The sequence below is a fragment of the Morus notabilis genome, unplaced genomic scaffold (genome assembly GCF_000414095.1).
Source record: "Morus notabilis unplaced genomic scaffold, ASM41409v2 Scaffold163, whole genome shotgun sequence".
Taxonomy (NCBI): Eukaryota; Viridiplantae; Streptophyta; class Magnoliopsida; order Rosales; family Moraceae; genus Morus; species Morus notabilis.
In genome coordinates this window covers 25,190-40,617 of record NW_010360026.1, presented here as the reverse complement: position 1 = coordinate 40,617, position 15,428 = coordinate 25,190, and the positions used below count along the sequence as shown (strand labels likewise).

Sequence of the window (15,428 nt, the reverse complement as noted above, 5' to 3'; positions counted from 1 at the left end):
AAAATTTTTATTATAATAAAATTTAAATTTAAAATTTAAAATTGATGTAATAAATAAAATCTCGCTTATTGATCATATAGTTCAAGTCATTCAAACTAGCAACAATAGACTCAAATAGAAGTTTTTTTTTTTTGGTATACATTAAATGAAAAAGATTTGGCAAAAAAAATAGGAAAATCTTTTCAAGTAAAATTGTTTTCTAAATATAAAAAAGTATGGGGTGTACATTACGCATTAATGGAATTATATAAGATTTTAATTTTAAAAAGAAAATAGTTTTAATTTTTAAATATTTTGAGGTGCCTTAATAAAATATTATGGTGTTAATAAAGGATGCGTTTGAAATTCGTTCTAAAATTATTTTATTTTATGTATGAAAATGAAAACGAAAACATTTTCATTTTCATTTTGGAATCATTTTTGAAAATGCATTTAGTAATTTTATTCCGGGATTATTTTTAATTTTAAAAAAATTGAAATTGTGTTTGGTAGTTTAATTTTTAAAAACATGTAATAATGTTTAAACTAATAATATATTAAATAAAGTCGGGGAAGAATGGTCCAGTCGGTCGGGGAAAGAAAATGAAAATGAAAAATTGAAAACGATGTTCAATTATTTTCAGTTTTGCTGAGTTTTTAAGAATAAGTAAAAAACGTTTTCATTTTCTGTTTTTCAAGAAATGCTGCCAAACGGTTCTCTCAGAGCATTTTTCATTTTTTGTTCTTGAAAAACATGAAAAACGTTTTTGAAAACGGAACTAAACAGGCACAAAATGTTCATTTTCTAAATACTTTTTTAGTTATTATTAAAAAAAAATTAGTAATATCCTCACACCCAGCATTTAAGAAGAATATATTAAAACCATAAGTGCGACGATAAGGAAGCCCGACCCATGTTTTTGTCTACCAACATCTACAGAACGCAAGTCACAGCAAGCCCAAATCATGTTGGGCAGGTGCATTGAGAGGCATAGTTACAATCTTGCTGCGAACAAGAATCGATCCATGATTAGTGGGAGTGAGAGCCTAATTACAAGAATCGATCCATGATTAGTGGGAGTGAGAGCCAAATAAGTCGTCCTCTCGCCGTCATGCCGCTACTATGATAAATGAGAAGTAGGTCAAGTAACTATGGTTAGATGTGGACATTTATTAGTGTGCAAAATCCCCTTGATCACGTCCAAAAAATAGCTGCTCTTCCCAACATTTCCTTTCCCATCAAAACATCCATCTGTATAGATTTTTCTTTTTTTTTGCTTGAAATCCATCTGTAAAGATTCAATAACATGTATATTGATAATAGTATATGTGTCACGTGCACAAATAGGATGTTATCCCTTGATTCAATTCTTTGGGCATGATAAACTGTTTATAAATGATAACTAAAAATAATTGTCATTTTGGTGAACTATTTCTGTGCTTGTTAAAGAAATGCTAATGCAAACAAAGATGAATTGGAGACCATTAGAGAAAGCGTTGGAGAAATTCTTTGATCTGGTCTATATAGGGAGAACGAGTAGGGATTATATGGCCAGAGTCATGTTGGATTACGACAGAGCAACCATCGTCAAACAATGAAGCCAGTTCTCTGCTTGCTTTGTTTGCTATCTGCCTGTCTTTTCCATCGTCACTCCCAAAAATGTGAAGTGAGGGGCACTGGATCAATCCCCCGTCAAGCTCCGGTAAATTCAGAGCAAACCCAGAACACAAAATTGCAAATCTAAACTCCAGTTTTCCATTAAGTGTCCCTAGTCGAGCACACACTGCGGCAGCCGTTGCAGCACCCTGAGAAAATCCCAAGATCCCGTCGAATGGCCCTTCTCGAGAGATCATATCTTTTACATACGCCAATGATTCCTCAAACCCATCAGTTTGCTGCTCGTATTGGAGAGCATCAAATGGACAATCTGCAATTTTCCAGTCTGTTTTGCTACTTTGGCCGAAATTGGGTGACACTAACCAGGTAAACTTCTTCTTGCAATGCTGCGACGGTGGAGGAGGACCTTTTAGTGGTGAAGGTGATGCACAAGTTTGATCCAACTCTGATACACTTGGTTGATAAATGAAGGGCAACTCATGAGGCGCGTCAATTAAGGCAAGCTCAACAATGTTCTTAAGTTTCTTGGCTAATGACGCAGTTCTTCCTTTGAAACTAGACACATTCTGTCGAAATCCGTGCAAGCATAAGATTCTGAGTTTTCGTCGATGTCTGTTATCTGCAGCATGTGGTGGTTGTCAGTAACTAAGCTTCCAACTCATTTGATTACAGGATATATTAGCATTTGAATCCTATACACTAGACGACCAAAAACAAGTCTAATAGAAATTACTGTTAAGGATGCACTGAACTTAAAAGGTTGTTTACTTGTGGCCAAAATTTATACATGTAAAATTTTTAATACTTAAAAGAGACTTCAATACATTCATATATAAACGCATTTTAAAGAAGACTAGACAGAACATGTGCAACCTACAGGCTACGGACAAGAGACGATCAACATCAATAGTCAACTTATTCTGGGTACACGTAAATGCAAAGAATTAATCAAGAAATTCAGATACAGTCCTTACCCTGTTTCTCAGGTACATGAGGTGAGATTTTGGCATCTGAGGAATCAGTATTGAGTTCAGCATAGGCTGAAACTTCCTCTGATCTGCCATTTTCAACTGATGAAATCAACCCAACATCTTTGTGGTGTTTCTTGCATAGCTCACAGACAAATGCAATGCCCTCCTTCTGTGGGCACATATTTGAAAAATTAAAGAGAATAGTAGAGAAGTGAAACAAATAAACATAATGAAGTTGAGACAGGTAAAGCAAGAGATCGGATTGTTTAAACATGATAATTGATATTCGATCTCATTAATTCACACCAACATAACAAACTTGCTAGCATTTGATGATTAAAAATACGCTCTTACCTGGCAACTATAACAAACCAAAACAAGCATTCTACAGTAAGTGCACCGGAGGCGCGAAGAATAATCATCAAAGGGTAAGCCACAAAAAAGACAGCTACCCAATATATCTGCATCTGAGCTCCCAACTGATATCCTACAGTTACACATGCAACTTACTTATTTCATTACTGAAAATAAGATGGACCAAAAAAAAAAAAAGTACTTAAGCAGTAAGAGAAGTTAGTAAGCTAACAAAATTCATACCGGTGGTCAAAAACAAAATTCTTTCCTCTGAAGAAACCACCATCAGGAAATTGCTCCAAATAACGCTGTATTCCACCAAATAACTGCGATAAACCCAAAGAATTATTAACACACAAAAAAAGGTCATTGCCGTTGTCATAAGAAAGCAAGTACCTTGCTGCTTGAACTCCGTACTTTCTAGTTAACAAAGAAAAACTAAAGCAAATAAATATATATATATATATCTTTTTTGGGTACATCATAGCTTGATATTCCTGAAGGCCAGTTTTTCCAAGCTACTAAAATATGTTGTACAACCCAACCGGAATCCTTGGCTCCAGAGTGAAATTTGAAATGATGTGGAGATGTTGAGATGATGTTAATGAAATCAACAACACAAAACAAAATGCCAACTTTTAGCACAACCAGCACCTTTTGACCTTATATAAGCTGATGCCATCTCGCACCTGATTCCCCCAGTGCAATACCTGCAATCCAAATCAAATCACCAGTGATGATTAATAGTGAGGATAAAGTAACCACTGCGTAATCAGTTTCCTGATGTTCAACATATTCAACACTCCTGATTAGGCAAGATACAAGCGTGAACTCAATATGTTGAGGAATCAGGAGTACAGCTAAGGAACTAACAGCATGTGAGAATAACAACTCCAAAATATGAATACTACACCCTGCACTAAGGACGACCACATTGACATTTTTCAATCATTACACATTACACATATATACTCAAAACTACAAAAGTACACAAAACTTACTGTAGAATATAGACCATTTTTTATAAATATAAATCGGGACCTATATGACATTATGACTTCAAAAATTGATAGCAATTCCACGAAAAATTGTTTCACAAGTCACAACAACTCATGTTATTAGAAATAGAAGCTGTATAACAACCCAAAACAACATTTAGACACTGTCCACAACAACCACGTACATGAGGACATGTTTGCCCCGCAAGTTCTCCGAGTTATGATCAATCCACGAGGGCAAATCACTATACTGCCTAATTCCTGAATCCAAAGTTTTGACATTTGGAGCATCGAACTTTCCGATTCTCGTCTCGTACAAATTTCTTGCATCTAACAAAACAAGTTGCTTATTGTCTGTTGGATCCCTAGCATCTAAAGATGTTCCTGGGACACACACACTAAATTAGCAGTTAGCACATCACCATAAAAATCCCATTTTCTTTTGAGTATCCCACACATATAATTCAACATGCTTATAATGGGAAGCTTCAGTAAATAGCAAAACTACTAAAAATAAATCGATTGACTAATAATGTAGCAAAAAATGAAAAGGCCAAAAATTAACAATAACCAACCAGCTTTTTGGAGAACAGAGTGAAACTCGAGAGCAGAAAGATGCTTCCCAGCATCTGAAATTTCTGGCGGGTTCAGCAGAGGATTAGAGTGCAAAGTAACCAATTCCTAACAACAAAGATTAAAAATTCAACAAAATAACTGTTCAAAGAAAGGCAATTACTAAAACAATCTAAACAAGAATCACCTTCACAATGCGAATTGAGAGAGAAGTGAATCCACATTCTTTGGCAACCTTGTCGCCCATTGGGCGAGGAGAAGCCGCGATCTTGAAGTCGGTGCCATGGAACAAACTGTTCCACTCAACCGCGGCAATGTGCTTCTTCAACGAGCTTAGCGTCCCACCAACCTAATCGAACAGCAAAATCCCCCAAATATCAGCAGAACCCTAAAAACCATAGAATCTTCACTTTTTAGTCCTATTATTAGTCAAAAACATTATATTTATATATATATATAGAGAGAGAGAGAGAGAGAGTACAGTGACGTTGACGCCGAGAGTAGAGAGACGAACACGGCCGAGGAGGCGGAGGGAATTGCAATTGGAGGTGTAGAAATCAAGGAGATGGTTGAGGTCCGGGATCTGGGCGTACTTGTAATAGAGGAGAACGCCATGTTCGTCGTCGTCGTCTTCTTGTTCTTCGTCGTGTGTTACTGTGTTGTTGTTAGGCTCCATTGTTTGAAGCTCGTCTTCAAGTTGCATGATCAATATGACACAGGCCGTCGCTGGTTCACTGTCCTACGCTACGCCCTAACGCTGAGATACTATCGCTTGACCTTACCTTAATATGAATTTGTTTTAGAATTTAGCGTGCATTTTTTTTTTTTCTCTAAATAATCACTGTTTTAATTCAAAGCATTTTGTTCTTGTGGCTTGAAGCCAAGTTCAAAATGGTGTTTGGACTTTTTTCTTTTTTTTTTAAAGATAAAATATGGTGTTTGGATTTACAAGCAGAGATGGAGTAAAATGATTTCATTAGATAGTTTTATTTGCAAAATAACCACAGAATGACGAGGAATGGTCGGGAACAACCAATTTTTACATAAAACGACCGGATAATCATTTTTACTAATTTCATTTTTACTTCATAGTTTAACTTTTTTTTTTTTCGAGGATAAACTTAAAAGGATTTATTAAGCACGAATAAAATCACTTCTTACAACGCAATTAATAAAACAAGGCATATAATGACGCCAAAACAAATTAATAGAGGAAACAAAAACATGACCAACTAACACTAACGTGTGGGCTACATTATTCCTTTTCACGGGATGTATAGGAAACAAAGTCACAACGAGCTTGAACAAAGATGGCTCTAATATCTTGAATAACACCTGCTTCGGAGGCCCGATCCGAAGGAGTCTGAACCTTTTGAACTGCATTAATCACATCGGACTCAATAACCCATTCTGAAAAACCATTAGAGACGGCGAAAAGTGCACCCTCCCTAACAGCCATACACTCTGCAACGTGGGGTGAAAACCGGCCAGGAATACGAATAAAGCAAGCACCTAGAACAACACCCTGCCTATCCCGAGCGACAATGCCAATACCAACATAATCCGCAGAACTTAATACTGAAACATCAACATTTATTTTAACCACCTCACCTTCAGGAGCATGCCACACGGATCTATTTGGTAGAGGCGAGTCCAACTTCCGACAGCCACTCTAGCCTTCAAATACCCGTCCTGCCCGTTCAATTACCACAATAGCAGTAGTAAGTCTGCCATTGTGTATACCAGAGCATTTCGGGCACACCAAATACTCCAACAAATCACGCAGAATAGTTCTATGACATCCTTCTTGCCTTCTTCGGTGACAAATAAGCAGAGAGAGGAGAAAGGACCTCCCTTCAACTTCCTAAGGAAGTCCCATAACACACTCCCCTCCCACACTCCTCTTACTGCCCGCACAAGGCCACATAGCATGAGTAGTGTCCTCAACCTCCTCACCACAACGCGGACAAATAGATAAACATTGGATACTTCATAGTTTAACTTTAAACCAAAAGCAAAGCAAGAATTTCGTTATAGATGGAAGATTTGGGAGTTTCATCAAAAAATAATCACTCATTTAATGATAATTCGATGGATTGACTATCATAATATTACGGCTATACTTCATAATATATTTTCCTCACTTAGATCTTATAAAAAATAAAGAAAAAATGGAGAATTTATCCTTTAAAAATGCATGAATCTGAACATTTATCCCTTACTCTTAATAAATACCATTTTGTTAATGTAATTATTTGACTAAAAAAGCTAAGAATTAAGAGTAAATAGTAAAAATCCTGACCCATGCACTTTCAAGAGATATTTATCAAGATTACCTAAAAATAAAGCGGAAAGAAAAAGGAAAATGGGAATGGCAAACAATTTAGAAATCTAAACTTGGCCAATTTGGAACCATTATCATCGGCAAAGATTATAATCCAACACATCTAAATTCTCACTCTCGTTCGAGAGCTTTCTCGCACAACAACTACTCATAACATTGGTCAATGTTCTCCAACATTTCCAGAACATTGGCAGCAATATGAAGCAACCATTTTCCTTTTTCTTTTTCCTACTCTCAGTCAAAAGCCAATATTTAAGAAACAAGAACGACCAACCAAATAAAGTGGAAAAACAAGAATAGACATATCAAACGACAGACAGTCGCCCTCTTAGACATAAAGGCAATAGGATTCCTATTCCAGTGTGTAAATTTTAAAGAGAGGGAAAACAATATAGGAAGCAAAAAATTTCCAGACTTCCAACATAACAAATTCATAAAAGAGCCCATGTGCCATACTAAAAACCCTGGCTTCTCACAATGAAAAATGTAATTGAAGTTTTAAAGAATTCGTCCCGGAAAAGAGGGAAACTAAAAGAAAAACAAAAACAAAAAACGATGGTCGAAAGCAGGGGAGACAGCTGCAATTGTACTATTATTACCCAAACTTGAAGCCGCCGGGAGGAAGGGTAGGCTGGCCTCCAGCGAAAACTGGGAGGTTCTCATCATCATCTTCTTCAGTCCAATATCTCTCCAAGATCTTCACGGCCTTCTCATAAATCTCATTATTGTCATGGTTCTGAAGACTCTCAATCTTATCCAGTCCATCACATTCATCGATCTGCTGTGCGTAAAGATTGATTCCACCGTTCAGTCCCATTTCTTTGTCAGCCTCACCCACCTTGAGAATGTTTTCAAGACCCTCAAGGCAGACTGTTATAATCCTTGGATCTGGACAAGCTAGAAGATCACAGAGTGGCGCAATGCAACCTTGGGTAACCAGGAATCTGGAAGTGCATGTTCATGTAAGTGCAAGGCTGTGATAAGGCATTATGTTGCACAATAAAGTAAACACTAAATTGCATTAAAATAATTGGCGTTGCAAGATGTATTCACCATCGACTAGACAGCAATCCATCAATTTCAGGTGTCAACAATAAAAATTGCTTAAAATAGACTTACTCAGGAGTTAAAGTTCTTGATATGTGTAAATGAAATATAACCGACTGAATGAACACAAAAAGGGCAACAGAACTAAGCGCAAATTAATGAACACAAAAAGGACAACAGAACTTGGCCCAAATTATTCTTTTCTTTTTTGTCGTTTAATTAGAAATGCACAAGTGTAAGCTAAGAAGAAAGCAAGTAAATAGTAAAAATCCTGACCCATGCACTTTCAAGAGATATTTATCAAGATTACCTAAAAATAAAGCGGAAAGAAAAAGGAAAATGGGAATGGCAAACAATTTAGAAATCTAAACTTGGCCAATTTGGAACCATTATCATCGGCAAAGATTATAATCCAACACATCTAAATTCTCACTCTCGTTCGAGAGCTTTCTCGCACAACAACTACTCATAACATTGGTCAATGTTCTCCAACATTTCCAGAACATTGGCAGCAATATGAAGCAACCATTTTCCTTTTTCTTTTTCCTACTCTCAGTCAAAAGCCAATATTTAAGAAACAAGAACGACCAACCAAATAAAGTGGAAAAACAAGAATAGACATATCAAACGACAGACAGTCGCCCTCTTAGACATAAAGGCAATAGGATTCCTATTCCAGTGTGTAAATTTTAAAGAGAGGGAAAACAATATAGGAAGCAAAAAATTTCCAGACTTCCAACATAACAAATTCATAAAAGAGCCCATGTGCCATACTAAAAACCCTGGCTTCTGACAATGAAAAATGTAATTGAAGTTTTAAAGAATTCGTCCCGGAAAAGAGGGAAACTAAAAGAAAAACAAAAACAAAAAACGATGGTCGAAAGCAGGGGAGACAGCTGCAATTGTACTATTATTACCCAAACTTGAAGCCGCCGGGAGGAAGGGTAGGCTGGCCTCCAGCGAAAACTGGGAGGTTCTCATCATCATCTTCTTCAGTCCAATATCTCTCCAAGATCTTCACGGCCTTCTCATAAATCTCATTATTGTCATGGTTCTGAAGACTCTCAATCTTATCCAGTCCGTCACATTCATCGATCTGCTGTGCGTAAAGATTGATTCCGCCGTTCAGTCCCATTTCTTTGTCAGCCTCACCCACCTTGAGAATGTTTTCAAGACCCTCAAGGCAGACTGTTATAATCCTTGGATCTGGACAAGCTAGAAGATCACAGAGTGGCGCAATGCAACCTTGGGTAACCAGGAATCTGGAAGTGCATGTTCATGTAAGTGCAAGGCTGTGATAAGGCATTATGTTGCACAATAAAGTAAACACTAAATTGCATTAAAATAATTGGCGTTGCAAGATGTATTCACCATCGACTAGACAGTAATCCATCAATTTCAGGTGTCAACAATAAAAATTGCTTAAAATAGACTTACTCAGGAGTTAAAGTTCTTGATATGTGTAAATGGAATATAACCGACTGAATGAACACAAAAAGGGCAACAGAACTAAGCGCAAATTAATGAACACAAAAAGGACAACAGAACTTGCCCCAAATTATTCTTTTCTTTTTTGTCGTTTAATTAGAAATGCACAAGTGTAAGCTAAGAAGAAAGCAGAGGTTAAGCATACTGGATTTGTTCATGAGAACCACCCGAAGTGGCATTTGAGATGGCCCATGCAGCCTCCTTTTTTATTTCAAACTCCGCGTGTTGGAGAAGATGTACAAGCGGCTGAATGATATTGGCATCAATTACAGCCTGCGAAAGTGAATTCAGTAGATAATGGTTACAAAAAGAATATAAAGTGCCATCAACCTCAATACCCATAACCCAACTAATTAGTTAGGCCATAAACAATCAAAAAAGCGGTTGAATGATATTGGCAACAATTAGAGCCTGCGAAAGTGAACTCAGTAGATAATGCTTACAAGCAGATTATAAAGTGGCATCAACCTCAAGACTCAATTAAATAATTAGGCCATATACAATCAAAATTGACGCCTTGAAATCGCTCCAATATCCACCATCCCACGAGTTAAAGCAAAGAAAAAACAAAGGTCATATGAAGGAGATATTAATACACGTTAAAAAGGAAAATCCACCAGAATTTTCCAACACTATATTACCACTCAGAAAAAGGGCAACGGAAAGTATAAAATTTTCTTTAAAGAGACAAACAACTTCTCTGCATGAAATGGTGTAAATTTGAAGCCAAAAGCAAAACTTTTAAAGTTAGAAAATCCATTTTTTACTACAAAAGCCTCTCGTTTTCCTCAAAGAGGGAAGGTCTGCTATCTATTGAACATCGATAGTCCTCATACAGGGTCTGACCATATACCCTGTTATCGATGGATAGCCGATGGAGAGAGTAATAATTTTGACCCTTTACATTAGAAGACATCATTTTGGACAAAATATGATTGACCAGCACAAAGCATGCTTTAGAAACAAAATGATTCTAGTATTATGGATTCGTTAGACCTCATCATTCTTATTCATGCAAGTTAAACGCTTTAACAGATAAATATGACTTGCGAGAGGATTTATACCTGTATTTGAGCTTTATTTCCAGCTGTGATATTTGAGATCGTCCAACAAGCTTCCTTCTTTATGCTCTTTTTGTGATTTTGCGTAAGAAGTTGAAAGAGGCAAGGGAGGACCTGGTTGTCTATTGCAAACTGGAAAATGCAGCGCAGGTTACTATGCTGCTCTATTTGAGGGGCAACCACAAGCATAAAACACAGACAAATGGTAGAGAAAAGACGAGGCAAAGGTGAGTTTATATGGTCTCCTTAACTTTATAAGTACTCAAAACAAGGAGTTAACTACAAAAGAGTTAAATTACGGTCTATCTACTAGCAGTCTGTTAGTAATCCAAACACAAAAGGAAGGACAGGTAAGTGCTTTTCTGCATCAACTTTACAAAAACGTGCACTAAAAAAATGCACTTGTTTCCCGAATAAACTGGACTGATCATACATGCACAAAATTTTGAATCGGATAAACAGAATACTGTAAGTCATGATGGGCTCCCCAGTGTAAATTACAACATTTGTTGTGAATGAAAATAAAAAATATGACCTAGCACGGAAAAAGACTGAAGTAAGAAACTCGATAGCATTAACAGATTGTGGCTAATACCTGAGTCTGAGCATCATCACCAGTGACAATGTTGCCAACTGTCCTAAGAGCAGGAACAAGAACAGTAGGGGACGGATGCCTTGCACACCAAAAAAAAAAATGAAATTTAGTCCATATCAAATCTCGAAACTAAGAAGAAACACCGACAAGCATATAAAAACACAATCACATTACATTATGGTATATATTTCGACAACTATTCCCCCTTTATTTGGTTCCCACTGATTGTCAAAAAGAAAAATATGCTAAACTACATTGTTGTCAAAATAAGAATATGCTAAGAAAAAACGTTTTAATGAAATAAAGCAAAGAGTGCTGAATTTCAGTATCACTCTGAGAAGTTTATACGTAGAGCAACTTACGTCAGAAGTTCCACGAGTCGTGGACAAACGCCTGATTCAATCACAGCCTGAATTTTGTCATTTGGGCCATCTGAAAGATAAGAAAGGGCCCAGCAAGCATCTGTCAAAACTTCTTCATCATTCAGGAAAATAAGTTGCCGAAGAACTGGCAAGGCTGGCTTAACCTGAGTCAAAGCAAGAAGATAAGAATTTTTCAGGCAAGTTACACTACCATGATAGACTATCGACCACATTAGACTTGGGAATGATACGACCCACCATTTAGTACACACAGCACTGCCACTTCAAGTTTCTAACTAAAAATTAAAATATGCCATGACTCTACCTGTTCAAATGCAGTTGGAGGCTTTCCCCGACAGAAGTTAGATAAAGTCCATGTAGCATTCCTCAGCATGGATAACTTTGAATGCTCATTTAGCTGAGTTAGTAAAGGTATGAGCGCACCATGACTAAGAACAAGATCCCTACAGCTTGGTGAGTCACCAGCAACATTACCTAAAGCCCATACCGCCTGTCCATGGGAATTTGAGGATCAAAAGAAAGTAAGAATCATAGGACACGAAGAAAATGAAAAACTGAAACGTATTGGGAGCAAAGTAATGAAGCTGTACCCATCAGGTTACTTTTTAATTACCACTTACAAGAACTTCATTTGCAAAGAGCTTTGGATAATAAAAATAAGTAGTAAAACTTAAACTAGAAGAAGCAAATATTTACAAGAAAAACATATTTGGATACACACCCTACATAAATATTTAGAACGTCGAAAAAATTTAGTCACGATGCTCTATATCAGACAAGACACGAGAGCTATCAATAAAGGGGGAGTGGCAGGCAAAAACCTGCTCTCTGACATCATCACTGGCAGAGCTAAGAAGTTGCACAAACATTGGGACGGCACCCTGATCAATAACAACTCGTGTATGCTCCGATGTTCCAGAAGCAACATTGGTCAAAGCCCATGCAGCCTCAAACTGTAATTAAGATAGTGTAAGGCCTAGAAATTAATTGTACCCTTCAAAGTTAATCTGACTTGAACAGGAGTAAAGTAAGAAAAACAAAACATAAGCAACAACACTTCCTACTTGCAATTGGGGCTGGTCCTGCCGTGCAAGGAACTCAACAAATCGAGGGACTACACCTGCTTTAATAACCTCATCAATTGGAGGGCTGCGCTCTACATAAAATACAAAGCAAAAGTTAAGACAAAGGGGATATTCTCCAAATACTCCGATTACAGAAATTACAAATTGCTTTTTTACCAATTGATAGTAGCTTTCTAAACTGAGTAGTTGCCTCCAATTGTGCGGCGGGATCGTCAGACCATACCCCATGCACCATAGCTGGAATGCTCTCCAACTGCCAAGAAAACCTTGATTAAACATTGAACATATAAGACATCGATCAAAAGACGAGAAAATGTAAAAGCCAACATTAATGGATGTTTTTGTTCACTTTCCGTATTTATAAAATGGAAATGAAACCTACAATTACAAGTGCATTAGCACCCAAAAAGGGACCACCATCCAAGAGCTAAAGTGCTTGGGTTTGTGAGGGTTCATAACGTCCTGCTAAAATCCAAACTTCATTATATTACCCGCTATTGTTCTTGGCATCAAAGAAATAAAACCAACCACGCAAGAAAAACTGCTTCCAAGTAATTACACGCTCAAAGTACTCTTAAAATCAATTCGAAAACTAACAAATCCAAAGATAATCAGAATATCATAATCTTAATCCACCGAAATATCCAACACACCAGATCCATTAATCATTTGTCCTTCAATCTCACAATCTGGTACCAACTAGTAAATTTTACCTCACTCAATTTTAAAATTCTCTTAACTTCAACAGCAAAAATGATCAAAAAGATCCCTCCGGCAATAAAACCCACAAATTAAACCCGCAGAGATATGTGGAAACAGAATTTACATCCTAAACCTCCTCTTCTGTATTTTCTCGGGAAAAAAAAAATCATTTCGCTTGGTAAACAACGAAAACCCACGATTAATAATTCCAATTCCCTTCCAGATAGACGAAAACTCGAGTGAGAAAGCGAAATCCAAAACCAATTACACCGATTCATATATAATTAAAACATGAATGAAACAATTTTTATTTTAGGAAGTACCCTTTTCTCGACAAAAGCTGCATTCTGAACGCCATCGAGCAACTGCTGCTGGGAGAGATTGAGGCCGTCTCTCCTCTTCTTCTGGAGATTATCTTCGCGCTTGTTCTTCCTGATCTCGAACAGATTGTCCTCTCTCCTCCGGCGAGCCTCGTCGGCGTCGACGCCGGTCTTGTACGACTTCTTGCGGGCCTCGGTCCGGCTACTCGGTCGGAGAGACATCGTTCCTCGTCGGAGATTTACTTGGCTTCTTGGAATGGATTTGGTTTGAATTGATTGATTTCTTCTCTGTTCTTCGAATTTGTGTTGTGCCCTCCAATTGTTCGACGAAGGAAGAGAGAGAATGAGAAAAGGGGTCGGAGGATATAAAATAAAAGGCGGGTTGGGGAGCTTTTTCTTCTGTTCTGTTGTGTTGTGTGTTAATTAGGTCTTTTTTTCATGTTAATTGTTTATTTACTATTTGACTTTGCTCTAATCAAAAGTTTTATAATTCTCTCAGTTTTAGAAAAAAAAAATCCTCCTCTTTCACAAAAATTTTTACAATAAAGCATTAAAAATATTTTACCGCGAGGGTTTAATTTTAAATTATTAAATTTTACTAGTATTGTATTTTATTTGTTTTTATATAATTTTGATCAAATTAATATTTTTCTTTAGAAAAATGTACTCAGAACTCAAAGAAAAATAAAGTTGATAAAATATGTTTTTCTTTTTATTTTTCTGGTTGAATAATAATGTCAATGTCAAGTACTCAAGTTGAAGTTGCTGACGTTGTCCCCTTTTTCCTCCCTTATTTTATGATATGAAGGTGAGTTTGGAATCTGGATTCCAGTTACGTGAGATGTGTCTTTTCTGATTTCTCTTAAGCCCCGTATATATTGATAATTTAGTATAATCTCTTATGTAAATGTTAACGTCATTTATATATTTAATATTAAAAAATATGATATAATTTTATGTTTATTTTTATTTTAATACATAATATTATTTATTATTTTTCATAATCATTAAAAGACTTTCTTTTATGTTTCTTTTTTTTTTAAATACTAGTGTTTCTTGTTTATCAGTCGTCTAGTCAAAAGTTAAAAATTATATTAAAAAAATAAGACAGACTTGACAGTTGATAAATAGAAAAAATTGATGTTGCTAAAAAGAAAAAACATCAAAAAAATTATCAATCATCAAGTTTTAAAAATTGTAAAAGTAAATTTTTGTTTTTAAAATAATTAGAAAATGTAAAAATTGTTATGATTACATGAAAAAATAAGGCCATGTTCATTTCGTTGATTCGAGTTTAGAATTCAAGTTTTGCTACAGTAAAAAGCTCTCACAAACAGTCACATCTAACTTTTTTACTACAGTAAAAAGCTCTCACATAAAATCACATCTCAACTCGAATTAAAAACTCGAATCAGCGAACTAAACGGGCCCTAAATATTTCAAATAATAGTAATCAAATGTTAAATTTCGCATATGCTATATTTGGTGGGAAATCATCACAAAGTATAGCATGTAAAAAATTTAACATGATAAATAGCATTGTATTGCAGTATTTTTTACACTCAAACGCTAAATTTGTAATTGGCACATCAATTATAGTTTTACATTAGAGATGCTTTCTAAAAAGTCTCTGTTTTTTTCTCAACAAAATAACTAGTTTTTTAAAATTTGAATTGCATGAGTTAGTTAGAATTTTTAGATTTGATTTTTTTTAGAATAAATGAGAAAATTTCATATTAGTATCATGTGTTATAGAGTAATTATCTTTTTCGTATTCATATTTTTTAATAATTTTGAATTGATATCTTGACGAAGAAATCATTTTTTTACCCTGAAATCTTTTTTAAGACATAAAAGGTCAAATATATCATTCTTATTAAATAAACAAAAACTAAAAAATTCTAAAAATT

The 15,428-nt window shown here is 35.9% G+C and overlaps 2 protein-coding genes across 2 annotated transcripts; both read right to left on the bottom strand.

Moving 5' to 3' along the window:
• Positions 1 to 1,342: 1,342 nt before the first annotated feature.
• Positions 1,343 to 5,357, bottom strand: LOC21389063 (rhodanese-like domain-containing protein 6). Its single transcript, XM_024164007.1, is given in 9 exon segments — positions 1,343 to 2,247; positions 2,669 to 2,731; positions 2,917 to 3,055; positions 3,166 to 3,248; positions 3,548 to 3,632; positions 4,106 to 4,292; positions 4,496 to 4,601; positions 4,681 to 4,842; positions 4,975 to 5,357. Coding segments are annotated over 9 exon segments (1,830 nt in total). The 5' UTR covers positions 5,197 to 5,357; the 3' UTR covers positions 1,343 to 1,464.
• A 3,148-nt stretch (positions 5,358 to 8,505) lies between these two features.
• Positions 8,506 to 13,917, bottom strand: LOC21389062 (importin subunit alpha-4). The gene is made up of 10 exons (XM_024164008.1): positions 13,522 to 13,917; positions 12,653 to 12,749; positions 12,476 to 12,567; positions 12,233 to 12,364; positions 11,716 to 11,901; positions 11,391 to 11,554; positions 11,029 to 11,107; positions 10,437 to 10,565; positions 9,518 to 9,645; positions 8,506 to 9,146 (listed from the first exon to the last, which is right to left on the bottom strand). Exons 1-10 carry the CDS (start codon positions 13,738 to 13,740, stop codon positions 8,798 to 8,800), a joined length of 1,575 nt encoding a protein of 524 aa, XP_024019776.1. The 5' UTR covers positions 13,741 to 13,917; the 3' UTR covers positions 8,506 to 8,797.
• Positions 13,918 to 15,428: the final 1,511 nt, after the last annotated feature.

What these genes read in the sequence shown, in the direction of transcription:
- LOC21389062 (XM_024164008.1), bottom strand. Translation starts at nt 13,740, where the DNA reads ATGTCTCTCCGACCGAGTAGCCGGACCGAGGCCCGCAAGAAGTCGTAC. An exon ending in AGGACCAGCCCCAATTGCAA is followed by an intron (nt 12,365 to 12,475) that starts GTAGGAAGTGTT and finishes TCTTAATTACAG; the next exon opens with TTTGAGGCTGCATGGGCTTT. An exon ending in GAAATAAAGCTCAAATACAG is followed by an intron (nt 9,646 to 10,436) that starts GTATAAATCCTC and finishes TCACTTTCGCAG; the next exon opens with GCTGTAATTGATGCCAATAT.